This window comes from Hylobates moloch, unplaced genomic scaffold (assembly GCF_009828535.3).
Source record: "Hylobates moloch isolate HMO894 unplaced genomic scaffold, HMol_V3 SCAFFOLD_7, whole genome shotgun sequence".
NCBI classification, from domain to species: Eukaryota; Metazoa; Chordata; class Mammalia; order Primates; family Hylobatidae; genus Hylobates; species Hylobates moloch.
The window spans coordinates 26,063,169-26,084,191 of record NW_026652282.1 but is presented as its reverse complement, the minus strand read 5'-3'; the positions used below and the strand labels follow the sequence as shown (position 1 = coordinate 26,084,191).

General features: G+C 35.8%; 1 protein-coding gene across 1 annotated transcript in view; it reads right to left on the bottom strand.

Moving 5' to 3' along the window:
- Positions 1-21,023, bottom strand: part of IL1RAPL1 (interleukin 1 receptor accessory protein like 1) — a 638,631-nt gene that overhangs the window by 530,736 nt on the left and 86,872 nt on the right. The window contains exons 3-4 of the mRNA XM_032756165.2: positions 14,866-15,052; positions 12,000-12,153 (exon numbers count right to left, since the gene is read on the bottom strand). Coding sequence (XP_032612056.1) covers positions 12,000-12,153; positions 14,866-15,052 — 341 coding nt within the window. The remainder of the gene's footprint in view (positions 1-11,999; positions 12,154-14,865; positions 15,053-21,023) is intronic.

The following is a 21,023-nucleotide window of genomic DNA, read 5'->3' as shown; positions in this document are numbered from 1 at the left end:
AATAATTAATTTTTCTTATATTAATGGAAATCATCCAAGTTTATGATGTCTTGTTTTCTCCATGGCCAGAAATGGCACATTCCAACCTTGCTATGAGTATGTTCTAAAATGCATACATTTTCTGCTCAAGAGTAAAAACATTCTGTTTTTATTCAAACTTACTACACCTTAACAATAAATGTTAATTTGATTCATACATTTTTGAACAACCCATTTAGTATATTAAGATTAAATAATAAATAAAGGTAATGAGTGTCAGTCATCTTAGGACAGTTATTGGAAACCACTCATGAAAGAGCTCTTTTGTTTTAGGGATTCAACTCCAAATCAACATTAGATAGCCAAGTTGATTAAATTCAGTTTCACCATATTTATGAGCATTTTTCTCTTTTAATTCAAAAGTGTGAATTAATCTAAATGATATTTGAGTTACAAAAATATGGCAGATACTTACTTATAAAACAGCTAGAACTTTAGTATATGTCAATTCATCAAAAATAATATACATGATGGTTTTTGTGGGTATGGATCCTAGAATGTTAGCAAACATACAAAGTAAAGTCTGGAAAGATCTGCCCCTTTTATCAATTTCATCAATTATTGTTAGGCTGTAGTCAGTGAAAGCACACTTTAATCCATGAAGTATTTTAACAAAAACAGTTTTTTTAAAGGAGAAATAAAATAGACAATTTTTTGAAAGAAATAGGAAAAAAAAGAAGCAATACTCCATCCCCAGGCTAGACCACAAATACACTGCTTAATTACATCAATGGCAGAAGAATTAGAGGTCTCAGTTAAATGTGTTTCCATTGCACTTAAAATATAAATCTCTCATAGCGATCAGCAAAGCTAATATGAACAGTACAACGCCTTGCTATTAATTATCCAGTGGAGTAAATCATAGACTGAGGTTCAGGGAATTAAATTGTATTTCTAAATTTGTCACTGTGATGTTTTGTGACCTTGATAAAGCCACTTAACCTTTCTTTGCCTCAGCTTCCGCATCCATTAAAAGAGGAGGAAGATGTACCTTTTGAGAGCGTAAATTCAGTCTGTGGTTGATTGGGAAGTAGTTTGAATATTCTGCTGCATTAACTGTTAAAAAGTTATATAAAGGATAAAAATGCTACTAAAACTATCACATCCTTGTAACAATCACCTCATTCTTTTTGCTTCTTTTCAAATCAGTTTTCCTTTCTTCACTTCCTCATTCTGCTTGCTGACTCTCAAATTTACTTGGGAAATTTTTTTCTGACATAACATTTTAACAAGGTATTCCCTTACCATTACTTAATTCTATGATCTGGCCCTAGAAATTAAATGGTGACTCATTTCCAAACTTTATAATGGAAATACAGTTGTTACTTTGTTTTAAATCTTTCTTTTTAAAATAATAGAAAAATGTTTTGGCCAGAAGGGGAAATAAGCATTAAATGGGCAAAAATGAGTATCATGTAATGTAATCAATACATCTAAAAAAAAATCCTATATAGGGTATATTTCTTTCTTCCTTAGACCTAACAAATCCAAAAATATGTATCATTACTAATATTTGTATTTTTTGTCTACATAGTTGGTATTTATGATGAGCCAAGGTGATCTAATTTATTTTGGAATCACTAGATTGCTTATGGACCACCTCTGGATATGACGTTTTCCCTATACCCACATTCCCACATATACTGGCAGAAGGCTAGGGTTATAGTGTAGTCTGGATGTGAGTTAGAGTTTAGTGCAAGGAATCCTAGGATATAGCAATGTATATCAATACAAACTTGAATATTTTCACATTTTTATTTAACAATATGGAAGTATAGAAAATTGTTACACAATCCGACCGGGTGCGGTGGCTCACGCTTGTAATCCCAGCACTTTGGAAGGCCAAGGCAGACGGATCGCGAGGTCAGGAGATCCAGACCACGGTGAAACCCCGTCTCTACTAAAAATACAAAAAAATTAGCCGGGCGTGGTGGCGGGCGCCTGTAGTCCCAGCTACTCGGAGAGGCTGAGGCAGGAGAATGGCGTGAACCCGGGAGGCGGAGCTTGCAGTGAGCCGAGATTGCTCCACTGCACTCCAGCCTGGGCGACAGAGCGAGACTCGGTCTCAAAAAAAAAAATAAAAATAAAATAAAAATAAAAATAAAATTGTTACACAATCCAAAACAGAATTTTATGCATATCGAATTACATTTCATAATCTTTAAGAAATCACAATGTGTAGAAGTAGTAGAAAATGGCTTTTTATGTTCCTTAGAATAATTTCCACTTATTTTGGCACCTCCAACTTTCTTTGGAGTACTTCTCCTCTCCTCCCTACAGTCAATTCGGTTAGAATAGGCCCATGACCCAAATTAGCCTAAACAATAGCTAGTAAATTTGAAAATATACACACGTTTAATAAACAAATCCTTTTCTAGGTAAAAATCCTACAGAAATGCTTGCTTATATGTTCAAGGAAATATGTAAGTGTCTGTGTGTATATATGTGTGTACATAAGACGGTTAATGGCAATATTACTTACATAAGCAAAAAGTTAAAACAAGCCCTAATGTCTATCAACAAACTGAGATTTTCATATAATGGAATATCATAGCATAAGAATAATGAATAAAGTGCAGATGAATGGAATAACATACATGCATATTTGAAACAAAATTTGGAGTTGAGGAAGCCAGACAGAATACACAACATGTGGGTCCTAATTTATAAGTTTCAAAACCAGGCAAAATGTAGCTATATCACTTTGTCATACACTATCAGCTAATACAACTTTTAAAAACACATGACAATAAATACCCCAAAACTCACATACTGAGGTACCTATCCAGTAGTGGACAGGAAGGGGTTTATAATCAGAAAGACATATGGGGGCTTCTGTGGGGCCTATAGTATTCTATTTCTTTGCCTAGTTGAGTTCTTTTGATAGCATGCTAAGCAGCTACGTGTTTACATTTTATACACTTTTTGGTTATATATGTTATTATTAAAAGAAATAAGTAAAAATATATACTGGATTCTGTACTTCTTATTAGGATAAAAATCTCTCACTAAAGAGAGGTGAATAATACATTCCAGAAAAAATATAAAAGCATATTACACAGCTTTATATAGAGCCTTTTGCATATAACATTTTAAACAATGTTTCCATTCAAAACAGACATATCTTCCAATAAAAAACGTAATGACTTCTGTCAAGAAAGAGAAGTTATTATAGTGTAAGACAGAATCAAGAATAAAACCTATTTTCATACACTGGGATGACGTGTTAAAAACGAACATAATCATCTCTATAGGAATACTCAGCACCGTATTCATACCTAAAAGTTCAACCACAGGTAGGCATTTGACTTAACAATATAAGAAAAGTGATGTTATTTGACTTAAATCGCAATACAAATCAGCAATATAATGTAGGAAATGAAAAGGTTTATGTAAAACTTGGTAGTATTAGACTCGTGCAAATGTAATTGCGGCTTTCGCCATTACTTTCCATGGCAAAAACCCGCAAAGTAATGGCAAAAACCACAATTATGTTTGCACCAACCTAAATATTAATAAAAGTAGAGTGTGCGATCTGGGTGGAGGGTATTATTCCTCCATGATTTTCTCTCCTTTTCAAGTATCAAGAGTATTATTTTGCCAATTATAAACACATTTTAAAAGCAACTGATTTAAATTGGATTGTGTCAATCATACTGAATTCATTCACTCAAGAATGCATATCTGCTGAGTGACAACTATACGTCAGACATCATGCTAGAGTCTTACTGAGTTTGGGAACCCCAGACTGAAAATGACATTGCCATTTTTGGTTTCAGCTTCTACATGTAAATAGCTTAGAAGCTGTCACTCCATTGCTACACCAAGAAAAAGCTGAAAAAAAAACCTGAAAACTAAAATCTTTTGAGAACTGAGGTTTCAGGGCGAACCACCACTCCAAAATTTGAAGAGTAAGTAAATCCCAGAGAGTCACAGCTGAGATCACTATTACTTACTTGGAGCAGAAGCCATTAGAGCAATACACTCCATCAGCAATCATCACAACCAGACTCGGATATGACACAGATGTTGAAATTATCATACAGGGAATTTAAAATAACTATGTTTAGTATAGTAAGTGCTCTAATGGGACAAAATAGATCACATGATAGAACAGATGGGTAATATAAGAAGAGAGATTGCAATGTTAAAAAGAATCGAAAGGAAATGCTAGATTTTTTTTTTTTTTTTTTTGAGACAGAGTCTCGCTCTGTCTGTCGCCCAGGCTGGAGTGCAGTGGCGCGATCTCGGCTCACTGCAAGCTCTGCCTTCCGGGTTCACGTCATTCTCCTGCCTCAGCCTCCTGAGGAGCTGGGACTACAGGCGCCCACCACCATGCCCGGCTAATTTTTTCTATTTTTAGTAGAGACGGGGTTTCACCATCTTAGCCAGGATGGTCTTGATCTCCTGACCTTGTGATCTGCCCGCCTCGGCCTCCCAAAGGGTTGGGATTATAGGCGTGAAGCCACCATGCCCAGCCAGGAAATGCTAGATTTTTTAAAAAACAAACATTGTAACAGAAACGAAGAACCCCTTGGATGGTCTCATCAGTACACTGGACACGAATTCAGGAAACAATGTGTGAGCTTGAAAATAGATCAGTAGAACTTTACCAACTGACATGCAAAGAGAAAAATGAATGATAAAAACAGAAAAGAACATCCAAGAACTGTGAGATAATTTCAAAAGGCATAATATATGTATAATCGGAATATCAAAAGTAGAAAAAAAAAGAATTGAGCAGAAGAAATATCTGAAATAATAATGGTCATGGAATTTTCAAAATTGACAGTAATCAAACCAGAAATCCAGGAAACTGATAAAACACTGAGTAGGATAAATAACAAAATCACTATACCTGGGCATACCATATTCAATCTACAGAAAAAAAAAAAAAAACAAAACACAATCTTGAAAGAACACTGAGAAAATATCATATCTATAGAGGCACAGAGATAAGTATCAGAGTGAACATCTCATCAAAAACCATGCAAGCAATAAAAGAGTGGAGTGGAATATTCAAAGTGACAAAAGGAAAAAAGTACCAATCAAAAATTCTATATCCAGACTGGGTGCGGTGGCTCACGCCTGTAATCTCAGCACTTTGGGAGGCCGAGGTGGGAGGATCACAAGGTCAGGATATCAAGACCATCCTGGCCAACATGGTGAAACCCCGTCTCTACTAAGAATACAAAAATTAGCTGGGCATGGTGGCACGTGCCTGTAATCCCAGCTACTCAGGAGGGTGAAGCAGGAGAATTGCTTGAACCCAGGAGGCAGAGGTTGCAGTGAGCCGAGATGATGCCACTGCACTCCACCCTGGGTGACAAAGCAAGACTCCATCTCAAAACAAAACAAAACAAAAAACAAAAAAATTCTATATCCAGCAAAATTCTTTTTCTTTTTTTTTTTGAGACAGAGTCTTGCTCTGTCTCCCAGGCTGGAGTGCAGTGGCGCGATCTTGGCTCACTGCAAGCTCCACCTCCTGGGTTCATACCATTCTCCTGCCTCAGCCTCCCAAGTAGCTGGGACTACAGGCGCCCGCCACCACGCCCGGCTAATTTTTTTTGTATTTTTTAGTAGAGATGGGGTTTCACCTTGTTAGCCAGGATGGTTTTGATCTCCTGACCTTGTGATCCGCCCGCCTCGGCCTCCCAAAGTGCTGGGATTACAGGCATGAGCCACACAAAATTCTTTTTCAAGGGGGAAAAATAAATAAAGGCATTCTCTGAAAAATGAAAACTAAGGGACATCATCACCACTGGACCTTCATTGCAAGAAATGTCAAAGGAAGTTTTTCAGGCAGAAGAAAAGTGTATGGAATAGAAACTTAGATCTATATAAAGAAGAGTGCCAGAGAAGGAGTAAATGAAGGTAAAAGATTTTATTTCTCTTATTCTAAATTGATGTAAAAGATAACTTTGTTTAAAATAACTGTAACAATATATTGGGTGACTATACAATATGGGTAAGTGAAACAAATGAGAACAATGTCATGAAGGATAGGAGACAGCAACTGGGAGTAGTCTGTAATAAGGTATCTGTACTACATAGTGTTTTTTGAAGGTGGACTGAGATTAGTTTAAAATTGGAATATCCGGGGCTATCACTAAAATATATATCTAAAAAGAAGGAAAATTGATGTAAAAATGGAAGAGATAAAATGCTCAATTAAAAGGAAGGAAGGCAGAAAGGAGTGAAGGAAATGCATATTGCTAAGTGAAAGAAGCCAGTCTGAATTTCAATTATATGACATTCTCGAAAAAGCAAAACTATAGTTATGGTAAAAAGATCAGTTGTTTCCAGGGATTCAGGAGGCAGAAAGAAGGGCTGAACATATGAAGTGTAGAGTCTTTTTTAGGGCAGTGAAACTATTCTGTTACTTTTTAATTATGAATACATGACACTATGCATTTGTTTAAACTCATAGAACTTCACAACATAAAGAGAGAACCTTAATGTATGCAAATTTTAAATATAATTCAGGAGGTCAGAGGATCCTGGGAAATACAGAATATGATAAAACAATCTAACTATATTACAAATATGTGAGATAACCTCACTGAAGCAGGTGAGGGGAAAGGTGCTGACCTTAGCAACTTTGGAAATGAGTGAAGTCTGTAAGGCTAAATGCTAAAACAATTGTACATAAATACCATATTCTAATTGATAAAGTTGTTTCCCACATGGGCACAGGTTAACAAATTCTGATCTCACTATACATTTATACTGGAAGTGAACAATTAACAGTTAAGTAAAAGAATGGCAGATGGTGAGAACCAGTTTTCTAACTACTGGATTGGGAGGTTACACATAAGGTAGGGGAAGAGGCTAAAATGATCCATATGGTAATAAATTAGAGTTGGAAACATCAGTATGAACTCATGTTTAACTTAATATAAACACAGGTGGTTACACATATAAATATCTATAGATATGTGTATATGTGTATGTGTTACTATACATATTTTTCTTTTCTTTGTCGATTAGAAAAGCTTCAAAACTACTATATCCCAGTACTCTCAACATGAAGGTATTCACTTTTGGTATAATTCTCCAATAAAAGCAACATGGCATCTTTGAAAAAATATATCTGATTTAGGGACTGGGGCAGGAAATATACAAGATGAGCTTAGAGCATCTTAAAGGGCCAGAAAGTAGGAAAGTACGCAAACATACACACACACACACACACACACACACACACACACCAATATGAGTATGTCACAGGGACAAAGGAGCCAACTAAAAGAGCTCTTAATGACCAAAACTGTAATAATTTGAGCAACAAAATAACTAAGGTAATTTGGATTATAAAGCAAAGTATAAAATAACTGTAAGTCCAAACTGGTATAGAGCAACAATTGAATAAGTAGACAAATGTGGGAGAATAGACATGTATCTCATGTAGCAGAATACCAAACAAAATATGTGGACATTCTGGTCTCAAAGAGGTGGAATATAACCTCTCACTCCTTTAGCATGGATGGCATATAGTAACTTCCTTCTAAAAACTACAGTATAAAAATAGGGAAGAGAGTAACTTTACAGTGGAAAAACCTACGTAACACTACCTCAGGTGATCAATATCAACATCAACAGTGATAAGTCAGGCTGATATGACATGTGATTTTATCTCTGTGTTTTTTCTTCCAAGGACCTATAACCCTCGTCTAATCATGAAAAAAATCTCAGAAAAATCCCAAATATAGGACATTCAACAAAATACTCCTCAAAATTGTAAAGGTCATCAAAAATAAAAAAATAAAAAATGTAAATCAGTCACAACCAAGAGTATCTTAAGGAGACATAACAACTAAATGTTATGTGCTATTCTGGATGGGATCCTGGAACAGAAACAAGGACATCAGGTAAAAAGCATAGAAATCGAAATAAACTACGGACTTTACTTAATAATAATGTGCCAAAATCAGTTCATTAACTCTAACGAATATACCATATTAATATTAGATGTGAATAACAGGGGGAACTGAATGCAGGCTATATAGGATTTCTACTATATTTTTTCTGTAAATCTAAAACTGTTCTAAAATCAAATGCTTATTAAAAAAATAAAAGACATTGCCCTTGACTCTAAGTTGCTCACATTCTTATGAAAATACAGGAGTGTCATTAAATAGTTATGATGCAATGAGGTAAGTGCTGCAATAGAGATGCTAAAAGTGCTGTGGACGCATGGACTACGTGCCTCAACAAGGGGATAACGTTTTAGCTGTGCCTTGAAGAAAGGGTGAGAATCAGGGATATGACAAAGGAGAAGAAAAAAAACCTTCCAGAGGGAGAAAACTATGAATAAGAGTTCAGAGGGAGGACAGTTGGAGTAAGAACTTCAATGTGGGTAAGGCTAATAAATGATAGAGGCTAGAGATGGTGCTGTAACATCTTTAATTTAAAAGAAAAACAATTGAAAATGTTTCAGGAGTTTGACACCAGCCTGGCCAACATAGTTAAACCCGGTCTCTACTAAAAATACAAAAATTAGCTGGGCATGGTGGCACGGGCCTATAATCCCAGCTACTGGGGAGGCTGAGGCAGGAGAATCTCTTGAACCTGGGAGGCGGAGGTTGCAGTGAGCTGAGATTGCACCACCGCACTCCAGCCCGGGCAACAAGAGTGAAACTGTTTCTCAAAGAAAAAAAAAAAAAGATGTTTAAAATACCAAAAGTGCTGGACAGGTTTATAATTTCTTTCACTGTGATCTGTTTTGTTGAACCAGTACTTCACTTAGCTAAAGATATACATTTTCAAAAAGGGAAGGATCGATCGCCCATAAAAGCTCACGATGTTGCCTGCACATTTAGCCACTTCCTTCAGCCAGAAATTTCCTTTTTACATATAGGATTCCTCTTTTTTTTTTTTTTAAGTGACATTATAACAAACTTCAAATGCCACTAAAACCAAATAATATCATGTTTTCCATAATATTTTCATTAAGTAAAATATGATAATGATGTGCAGAAAACCAAGATAAAAAACAGTGATTCCTTATCATTCAAATACTGCCCATGTTTGTTGCTCTGAGGAATATAATTTGGGTTTTAAGAATTGCTCACACCAGTTAGAATGGCCATCATTAAAAAGTCAGGAAACAACAGGTGCTGGAGAGGATGTGGAGAAATAGGAACACTTTTACACTGTTGGTGGGACTGGAAACTAGTTCGACCACTGTGGAAGTCAGTGTGGCGATTCCTCAGGGATCTAGAACTAGAAATACCATTTGACCCAGCCATCCCATTACTGGATATATACCCAAAGGAGTATAAATCATGCTGCTATAAAGACACATGCACACGTATGTTTATTGCGGCACTATTCACAATAGCAAAGACTTGGAACCAACACAAATGTCCAACAACGATAGACTGGATTAAGAAAATGTGGCACATATACACCATGGAATACTATGCAGCCATAAAAAATGATGAGTTCATGTCCTTTGTAGGGACATGGATGAAACTGGAAAACATCTTTCTCAGTAAACTATCACAAGGACAAAAAACCAAACACCGCATGTTCTCACTCATAGGTGGGAATTGAACAATGAGGACTCATGGACACAGGAAGGGGAACATCACACTCCGGAGACTGTTGTGGGGTGGGGGGAGGGGGGAGGGACAGCATTAGGAGATATACCTAATGCTAAATGACGAGTTAATGGGTACAGCACACCAACATGGCACATGGATACATATGTAACAAACCTGCACATTGTGCACATGTACCCTAAAACCTAAAGTATAAAAAAAAAAAAAAAGAATTGCTCTTTAATTTGGCCCCACAGTAAATGTGCTATAGTGTCACACCATTTAAAACAATGTTATACATAAATATATCTTCCCAATAGACTTCTTGTTAATACCTAAAATGCATTTTAGTATATACTGTTCTTAATTCTAGGGTATGTAGCTCTACATTAACCCAAAATTTCACATCCAGTCAAACTGTTTCATAATTTATTTGCCCAAATCATTGTCACAGGTAAGGCTACATATGATAGAAGTATTTATGATAATAAGTGGAATGAAAACTTTCATTAAAACTTTAACTACCTTCCTCTTGAGTATCAAGACTCAATTACTCTTTGTTTTTATATAAAGAAAATAAGATATTTTTGGACAAATGAAGTTCAGGAAAGTACAGTTGCCCTGGAAAGAATTTAGGATATAAAGAGTTCTATTTTTGGTTCTATAAAATAGTCTTATACAAGCTGTTTTACCATTTGGAGCCCAGAGTTCAGTATCCATGATATTGTGCTCCAACTGTCTCATACTAGGTACTGGTTTAGAATCCTAGCATTTCTAGAAAGGGGAAAGAAGTGCTTACTAAAGATGAGTTCTCCACTCTGAAGAATAAAGACTAGAAGTGCATTCTATTTTCTATTCAGAATAGATTGCTTTACTTTATATTTTTAAATTCCTTTGTCTCAATACTACTGGTTGAAAAACCACTTCAGTAGAGATAGAGGAAAAAATTAAGTAATAGATGAAAAACAAATTTCAAAATTGACTGTATAGAAACTCAAGTATAGCCAGATACCTTAAAAGAAATAAATTATTATAAGATGTAGGTGACTACCACAAAACACTTTTCATATACAGGGAAAACTAATTTTAAGTGGACCAGTGAACAAATAAAACTCTAATTTAAAACAGCTAATGTCCTTTTTATGCTTTTCTATATAAGTTTTACAAGTATGATCATACACAAAAGTCACCAAGAAGAATCTCTCAATAAGAATATGAGAATAATATTTTTAATTTCTGAAAGTTGTTCTTATTATCCCCACTTTTCTCATGAAACCACCTTGTAAGAAATGCACTATAAAGAAAAAAAATGTATGAATGCAATTTTTATGGACAAAAATTATGCACATTTGGATATAATTCTGCATTTTGCAAATTTATATCATACATATTACCTTACTTCATTTGATACTTGCAAAAACCCTATGAAATAAGAACAGCAAATTTTATCAACACCATTTTATACATGAAGAAACTAATATGCTGAAGGCTGTGGAAACTCCACCAACCTATGTGACGAGTGAGTTGTAGATTCAAGATTACAGGTAGTGTTCTGAATCTTGTCCTCATGTCCTTCCACCTTAGCAACCAGCTATGAAAATGACTCTATGCATCACACCTCACATAATTATTCATTGATGGCACCTGAAGTTATGCTATTTTCAAGTTCATGAGGACATGTATGTCAGATTGATAGAGTGATAAAATAAAAGAGAAAAGTGACTTTTCTAATTTGGAGCAAGACAGGAAGACAGAGGTAGATTTCATATATTCTATTTAGCCACTCTAGGAAATGTTTCCAAAAATGATACCATTATAAAATATAAGCATAATTTTTGGAAATCATAAACTCATTTTTATTTCAAGTACTTTCAAAAGCTAACATTTCTTTTTTTTTTTTTTCTGAGACTTCGTCTTGCTCTTGTCCCCCAGGCTGGAGTGCAATGGCACGATCTCAGCTCACTGCAACCTCTGCCACCTGGGTTCGCGTGATTCTCCTGCCTCAGCCTCCCAAGTAGCTGGGATTACAGGTGCCCGCCACCACGCCTGGCTAATTTTTGTATTTTTAGTAGACACGGGGTTTCACCATGTTGGCCAGGCTGGTCTTGAACCCCTGACCTCGTGATTCGCCCGCCTTGGCCTCCCAAAGTGCTGGGATTACAGGCAGGAGCCACGGCACCCAGCTCAAAAGTTAACATTTCTATAACTCCCTAAACATATTGTCTCTAGCCTTTTGAATGGACTTCAGTGGAAGATGATTCAAACACAAGGAGGAATAAATTTCACCTATAGGAATCCACTTAGCAATTGATTATGTACTTCTTTAGAGATTAAAAATATCAATGTGTAGCATAAAAACTAACTTAAAATAGTAGTTTCATCACTTGCAAATGAAATATTGAAGACTGTGATTACCTGTAACAGTTAATTCAGTAGTTCTTCTCACAACAAAGCCTCCATATTTTAATTCACAGGTATAATTTCCAATGTCATCTTCTCTGACTTCTCTTATAAGCAGAGTATCTCTTTTGAATACAATACTTGGCCTCCATGTTTTTGTCCTGCATTCCTATATGAAGAACATACAATTTTGGTAGTACATATAGTAACGGAAAAATATAGAACAGTTTTAAATAACTAAAACAAAAGCTTCTAAAATTGCATTTTAAAGGGACTAAAAAGTTTGAAACTACTGCCAAATAATTTCATTTCTTCTCAAAATCTCTGGGAAATCAATTTGCTTCCTAGAATAATATGGCAAGTTGTACTGGTCATTATACATTTTTGAACCAATGAATACTTCAATCTGAAGATTATTTTTTAGGAAAAGTCAATTAACTTCTAAGATTAGTATATCTAAACCAGATATGCATTGATTTACTAGATATAAGAATAGAGATGTATACTAAGACTATCCCTGACATCATTTTGGAAACAAATATTTCACATTTGATGATTGTGAAATCAACTATATTGAAATTGATAACATAAAATACAAACCATATTATTTTACTGGAAAGCAGAAAATTTGCCGTAGAAAAGATTGCACCATTCAATGATTGCACCGGAATTCTATTTCAATATTTGAAACATTTTAGTTTTGCATTTAGTAAAAACTAAATTTCTTCATAGTGTATGCATGCTATAATCCATGAAAGAAACAATCAACATTTATATGCAAGGTCTTTAGAGTTCCATAAATATCTGTTTTCATTGTTGATAGACTTACCAAATTATGGTCTCTGAATTAAGCTTTGAATAATAATGATGTTGGCTCAGGAGATTTCTGTTTTTGCCAAAACAGAAGTCAATTTCCTCTAGCCAGATTTGAAATCAGTGGAACCAGGATAAAATAGCTTTAAAACATTTGACATTCTTCAGGGATAATATTATTTCTAAAAAATTGTATTGCCAAATCAAATTTTTGCAGAACATTATTTTGTATGGCTCAATGCCTTTATGTAATTGGGGGCAATTTTCCTGTTATTTCTGACCAAAATATACATTGTATATGCCATATTAGTTGCATGACTTGTGGTAATTGCATAAATTTTCCACTGAATGTGTGACATCTATATTTAGCCAGATTAATTATTTTATAGTATTCTACTATAGAAGTAGCCCTTAAATCTCTGCTGTTTAGACTACAGGGGCTAATCTTTGACTATGGAAAAATAATCTGAAATGTTATGACTTTTAAATACCACATATACTGCATCCCCACCCACCACTTCACTAGTCTGCATAGCTTAAGGTCAAAATTACTGTGGCAATGTTGGAAATATGACTAAAGGACCAGCCACTTTTTACATTGTGTGTGTGTAGTCTCTCATCTTTCAGCAAATTTTAAGATGCTCTTTGCAAAAGGTGAGGAAAGAAACACAACTCTTAAAATAAACTTATTAGTGAACAACAAAGAAACTGCATATTTAGAAGCTGATGTCACACATGAGTACTAAAGAAAAAAAGGGTTTATTTGGAGACTTTGGGTCAAAATCCCCTAATACCACTCCCCCTTGAAGCAATCATCAGGGTTTGCCTCAGAATCTACCTGTGGAAGTCAGGCCAACCACAAGGTGGCTTGAGATGTCAGGGTGGTTAAGGATAAGAAATACTCCAACAATCAAAAAAAGAGAAAAAGAAAATTCATTCCCACAGTAACAGAAACCAGCAGGACCAATATCTGAGTTCCATTTAACATGGTCTAGGATTGAAAATCAAGCAAGGGACAAGTATAAAAATCTTCCGACAGTTCCCTTGATGTTCTGAACCCACAATTTCACATTATCAAGAATCAAAAGTAAGTCTTACTTAGGAAAGAGCATTGCTGTTTTGGAAAAATCTTTTTTAAAATTGTTAAAGGTTTGTTTCTTGTTTTATTTCTAACAGTTTTTGAATTCATCTTCAGTCTGTCATGAGGACTCACATTCTGTATACTGACATTTGTGGATCTAGTTACAAAGAGGCCCAGTTTCTAAAGTCCTACTTCCAGTGAGTTGGACAAAGCAAATGTTACATAAGGATTCTTTAAACTATGGATAAAATATTCTGGAGGAATGTTCATAGCGTCTATACTTTATTTTTTGAGTACATTCAATAACAAAAAATTTATTTTATGGTATAAACAAGCTTAAAATTATCTTCAAATCTGGAATATCAGTAAACATCAATGATGGTGATAGGAAAGTCAGAGGTTGGATTCTTCTGTTTAAGTTTAAAGTTTCATCTGGTTTTGGAAGAAAGTTACTTTAATATTATATTTCTGGTGTCATAAAATTTCCTCAGATGTTATTTCTTTAAAATGTTTATGTTTATACACGAAAAAGATTAGAATATGGACAAAATTATATCCATTAAACAGAACATTCCATGAAAAACTAGTATACGATTTTATCCTGGAAAAAAAATCAATCCTTTTTCCTTTTGTTTGGGGACATTTTGAAATGCTAATGTGAAGAACCCCAAAAAGAATGTTCAAGGTAATTTAGTTCCTGAAATTATCAACCCAGACCATAATACACTTGAAAGAATTGTCCATGGAAATAACATATAAACATTAACACAACAGCTTATTACAGTGGATTACCAATACAAACATTGACTAGCATTTACTAAAGCCACTGGTTAAAAAACATATAATGACCAGTACAACTTGCTATATTATTCTAGGAAGGCAAAGCTAAACTATATCACGCCCATCTAGGTTTTCTATCCAATATGCCCCAGAATATAAGGCACAATTAATTTGTTAATAGGAAATAGAACCACCCGCAGTCCATACCTTGTACCAAAGGATTTCAGGTTCTCTGGTTGGCAGTAGAAAATCCTCTATGTCACGGCACGAAATTTCCTTGCTTTTGCTAAGTTCAGCTTTTTCAAAATACTTCATCTTGGAATTATAACAGAGTCCAGTGTCATTTTCACCCACTGTCAGCGAGATGGATACTTTCATACAGTAAGTGGAGTTTCTGTAACAAAGCAGAATAGATATGGTGACCTGGTGTGAACAAAAAGCAAGTGCTGCCAAGGCAGAATATTTAATTCACTTAAAAGAGAAGCAAAAACTTCACTGTTTAACTAATTTTATGGTATCTTGACTTATTCCACAGGGTTCTCTCTTGCTACCCAACTAAACAATACTTGCTCTTGTGAAGCTAAATGTATATTTGTTTTTATTTGCCAGAGAAAAAGTTGTGTTTTACATTCAGGTTCAGTTTTAAAATGTTTAATAGATATTTTGTACCTAGAAAAAAAAAGGAAGATTTAGGTCCAGAATAAAGTCAAGCCTGGGCTTATGCTAAAATTGGCAAATTCAATATAAGTAGAAAAGTGTAACTGGCCTACTAATCACAGTGAGGTACAGGAATAATGCTGCATACTCTTACAGTATTGGTTGTCTTGCTAAGACGAGTAGTTACTGAGTCTGGGCAGAACACATTCTTGGATAAAAGTATTGCAAAGTTACTGTCTTTATCGACCCATATCTACTGGGGTTGGGACCTAGAGTCCAGGTTGTCAGAGCTAAGCATTCTACTGTGTTACATAAGAACAACCCCATCCTGATAGACAGATTCTACAGAATCAGGTCATTAAATAAGCATCTCTTTTTTTCTTCCCGGTACATAAATCAAGTTTATAACTTGGAATAAGTGAGGCTATAAATCCTGCGCAGAGATCTTTTGGAAGGGTTGAGACCAAATGAAGTTTTTTGGGTAAATTACACTACTTCTACTTGCTTTTTAAGTCTCAGGACATTCAATGAACACTGATAATGTGTCAGGCATGGTGCTGGCTAATGAGAAGAAAGAGAGGAATAAAATATTGAATTCAAAGTTTGCTTTAGAACTTCCCATTTGGTAAATAAGTGTCCAACTGTGTATTCATGTACTTGGCCATCAAATTCCTGTATTTGAGTCTCACTGCTTACCATCTCTACAAAACTGGGCAATTTATTTAACTCCTTTGAGTCTCAGGTGGGACTCATGGGAGAGACAGCACTTGTCTGCGCATTAAAAAGGATACTGGACAGAAATCTGCTTGGCCTGTCATAGGTGCTCAGTGATACTGGTTCCTCTTTGCATCTGTATACATGCTCAACATCTCTTAAGTCCTCCTTATTCAGCTAATGCTTTGACATTTAAGCAGCTCCCTTATTTAGATTCTTGCTTTTGTTTAATGCTAATATGACACAGTGAGAATGTCCAGAAAATACATAGGTAGATTATTAGGCTTTATATCTGGTAACAAAGAATATTTCCACAAAATTAGATGGTTCTTTATTGAACGTAGACATCTCTAGCTTCCTATAATACCTAGCCTACAAGTAGATGTAAGATACTTAATAGGTGAAATAATTAGCCATTAAACAAAGTTAATCAGAAGCTTGAAAAAAGTCCTGAGCGTGTGTGTTCAGGAATTTTGCTAAAATAAGGCATATTCCCTGTCCTCAGGCCCTCACAATCCAGGGAAAGAGATAGGCAAATAAACAGCTGAAATTCAATATGATAATTACTACAAAGAGATATGAACTACCAAAGTGGTATCAAAGAAAGAAACAAGAAGGCTCCATAAATGATGATACTTGAACTATCTTAGAGACTGAATAAGAATTTGGCAATTTGAAGGAGGGTTATCTGAGGTAACGGTTTGCACAAAGCCTGGAAGGCATGAAACAACTTACTGTGTTTAAGTAATTGCAAATAATGTGGAGTGACTGGAGTATAAAGGACTTGAGACTGGACAAATGCACAGAAGCAAGACTGAAAGTCACATAAGCCACTTCAAAGAGTTTAAACTTTATGTTAAGGAATGATGAAATTTGGATCTTAGAAAGGTTTTTCTGATTATAATGAGAAAAATGGGTTTGACTGTAAGGAAGAATAAATGCAATGAGACAAATTAGAAAGCAACTGCATTCATTCAGAAACAAATGGCAGCCCCAATGAAAGCAACACACATTGGGACAGAAAAGAGGGATCATGTTCAAAATATATTTAAGACACTGAATCAATGTTAACAGTGAGGAAGCAAAGGAAAGAGAGAGGCATCCAAGATGATCAAGAATTTTTCTCAGTTGAGTATATGAAAGGTAGAGTCAATCTTTCAGCATAAAAAACACTGAAAAAGAAACAGCTTTGAGAGAAAAGAGTGTGTTAAATTTTAGCTTGAGCTTCACACCCAAATGAAAAAGATATCCCTCTTTGGGTTTGCCAGCAATACTGCTCATGCATTATTTATTAATTTTACTCCAGTACTGACTGGAGCATGTTCTTTCTAGGCTCATTATACGATCATTTTTTCAGAAAAAAATTATCTACATTAACCTATTAACTATTTTAGGGCACATTCAAATATGCCTTAAGAAAATACTTAGGTTTTGGAATGATACAGATTTGTAGAACACAGAATTAAAAAAAAAAAAAACAGAAAGGCCTTTTAAGGAAAGTAAATCTGTGCATCACAATTTTGAAACTTCCACATAAATCGTTTAGACACGAGAGTCTTAGGTTTCCTTTCTCCTCAAACTATTGATTACTTTTGTTTGTCTGTTGTACTATATCTCTTTGTATGGAATACCAGACATTCATATACAGAGAGTGAGGGAGAAAGAGGCAGGGTCAAGTGAAGGGCAAGACTCCAAAGCCCAACCTCATGGGTTCAATCTCAATCACTCATTCAAGCTCAATCACTCATTATTTTGAAAACTAGGGAAAGTTGGCTGGGCGCCGTGGCTCACGCCTATAATCCCAGCACTTTGGGAGGCCGAGGCGGGCGGATCATGGGGTCAGGAGAGCGAGATCATCCTGGCTAACATGGTGAAACCCTGTCTCCACTAAAAATACAAAAAATCAGCCGGGTGTGGTGGCGGGCGCCTGTAGTCCCAGCTACTCGGGAGGCTGAGGCAGGAGAATGGCGTGAACCCGGGAGGCGGAGCTTGCAGTGAGCCGAGATCACGCGACTGCACTCCAGCCTGGGCGACAGAGCGAGACTCCATCTCAAAAAAAAAAAAAAAGAAAAAGAAAAAGAAAACTAGGGAAAGTTACTTGGCTCCTGTGGCTTCCATTTCCTTATTAGGATAAGGTGAAAGTAATACCAAAGACTCCATAGGCTGCTGTGGGAAACGAATACAATAAAACTCATAAAGAGCTTAGAACATTGCCTGTCTTCCAGTGAACACTCAGTAAGTGTTAGATCTTATTATTGGCACCGCCTCCTTCATTCCCAGTTTCTTTATACTTCCATTTTGCAGTACAGTCACACAGTGTTTGTTTAACAAATTAGAAAATACTACCGTGATGAGGCCTTCAGTTCTTTGGTGTCTAATTAGTGTGAAGCTTAAAAATCCAGATAAGTCCTTATACTTTTCATTTGAAATATATGAGTGGGTTGAATAAGAACGACTAAAGTTGAATTAAATATGGACTCCCCACCATAGCCATCACCTCTTTCTCTTCTTTAAATACAAATGTCCCCTAATTTTCAGAAAGTGGCTCCAGAGAAGCATCACTTAGGTATTCTTATTTTCCTAACTTTTATTCTTCAGCTCTGTGAGATGAGTGCTGATTTACAACTGTCTGGTAATGTCTGGAACTCCAGACTGTCCAGGATGGCACTATTTTCAAGTTACTTTCGATGTTTAATACTTGTTTACTGTTTCTGTTCATCAGGAGGTGATTTAAAAAGCTAAAAATAAAGTAGTATCCAACGAATGCTATAGTCCTATTTACTGAGAAGAGCTAACAGGAAGCAAGCAACTTGTGACACATTGATAAACAAATGATACCCCTGAGGGGAATTTACACACTCTCAAAGCAAAGAGTGCATTCCTCCATCATCAAACTCATGACATAACTGCTATGATTCTCTGCTGTCAGGGAAATAACATGGAATGGGGTAAACGGGGTAAAGAGAATGCTCCTACAGGACTTACGGTAAAACCATTAGCACATATTTACTCAGCTTTTATTGTTTATAACAGATGGGCTGCAGTCTAGGCAAAAACTTAAATCATGATTACTGCTTTCAGTATTTATAAAATGGCTAGAGAGACAGGACACGCATGCAGGCAGAGAAAACAGAGTTATTTACAACTGAGAGTCAACACCCCACTATCCTTTCTAGTGAAGAAACAGTATTAGTATAGACTTAAAAAAAAATCTAGTTGTCTCTGGCAAGGGTGACCCTGAGGTCCACACCAGGTACACACACAACATATTGGAGAAACAACTAACATAAAGTTACTTCTTTCAATGTCTTAACATTACAGCAAAGGGACCCAATGCTGAAAGAAGTCAATGAGTTTTTCGAATTCTATTATCTAATTAGTGGTAGAAATGGGGTTAGAACTCACATCTCCTAACTTCTAATTCACTGGTCTCTTCTATATGCTAGGGGAGGCAATTGGTGCTGGGTTAACACACATAGACGCTATATACCTATCGATGATAATAGATATAGATATAGATATAGACATACCATTGTTTAAAACAAAAGAAAGTTACCTACCCTTAACCCTTGGTTTTACTTTATTTTACACTCTAAAATAAACATCTTCTGGACATTAAGGACTTAAATTTTCAAATTTTCTTCAGGACTTTAATGATCCAAGTTTTCAAAAAAATCCATGATCTAACTTGATTTTTTTGAAAATTTAGGTCCTTAAAGTCCCCAAAATCTGATAAGTGATATAAGGGAGCAAGCGACCTGAAATACTGTTTTCTTCATATTTTTCTACTATATAAAAGCATTTACTTCTGAAGCACTGGCTTTGAGTCCCGCCTTACAGAGAAGAAAAAAAAAATCTGATTCAGTGAAAATACTGGGAATTCCCAAATATTTCTGAACACAAGTAATCAATATATGACACAAAAATAAATTCAAAATAATTACTTCCATACAGATTCCAGAAGTCAGTACAGCACCCTGAACTCCTCCACAGGTTTCTCAGTACTGTTGTACTTTGAAATAGAAGACAATTCAGAGTTGATATGCATGGGAGCTATCAGTCATTTTTTTTTTTTTTTTTTGAGATGGAATTTCGCTCTTGTTGCCCAGGCTGGAATGCAATGGTGCGATCTCAGCTCACTGAAACCTCCGCCTCCCGAGTTCGAGCGATTCTCCAGCCTCAGCCTCCGGAGTAGCTGGGATTACAGGCACATGCTACCACGCCAGGCTAATTTTTGTAGAGACAGGGTTTCACTATGTTGGTCAGGCTGGTCTCGAACTCCTGATCTCAGCGATCTACCTGCCTCAGCCTCCCAAAGTGCTGGGATTACAGGCGTGAGCCACTGTGCCTGGCCGCTATCAGAGATTTTAAAATTCATTTTTAAAAGGATGACTACAGTGCATAACTATAGATGAAAGTGCAGAAATTTGGGTAGTGCAGGCAGAAGGTAAAAAAGGAAAATATGTGTAGAAAGGGAAATTTTGTATATCACTGATTCACTGATAAAGGATATTAAAAACCGTGTTATGTGATACCTTAATATAGCACAGTTTTAATTATTCTGTAATCACATGCCCTACGTACGACAATGTGTAGTGTTTGGTATCTCTCTCTTACTCTAGCAGAATTACCAGTGACATGATTGTAAAATGTATCCTCTAATAGGATCACTAAACACATGACCTGTATATTCTGCTAATCCTCAAGTCCCTAAGGGAAATACCATTTTCATAATGTTTGGCAATCTTTTCCTACTTCGTGAAGTAGTGTGTAAGAAAGCCAGGGATTTCATTAACTTTATAAAAGGATTAAGTTGTTCTATGCCTCTGTGTTTTATATGGCCTACTCTAACATTCATTGGTCATTTTTCAAGTCATGATCTTTCCTTTTTGTAAGAATGAAGGCACATAATATTTTTCAAGTGTCATAAGCCTTTGGCACTGAAAAGCAGCACAGAGTGGCAGCAGATCTGAAGGTTCAGTTACTACAGACCC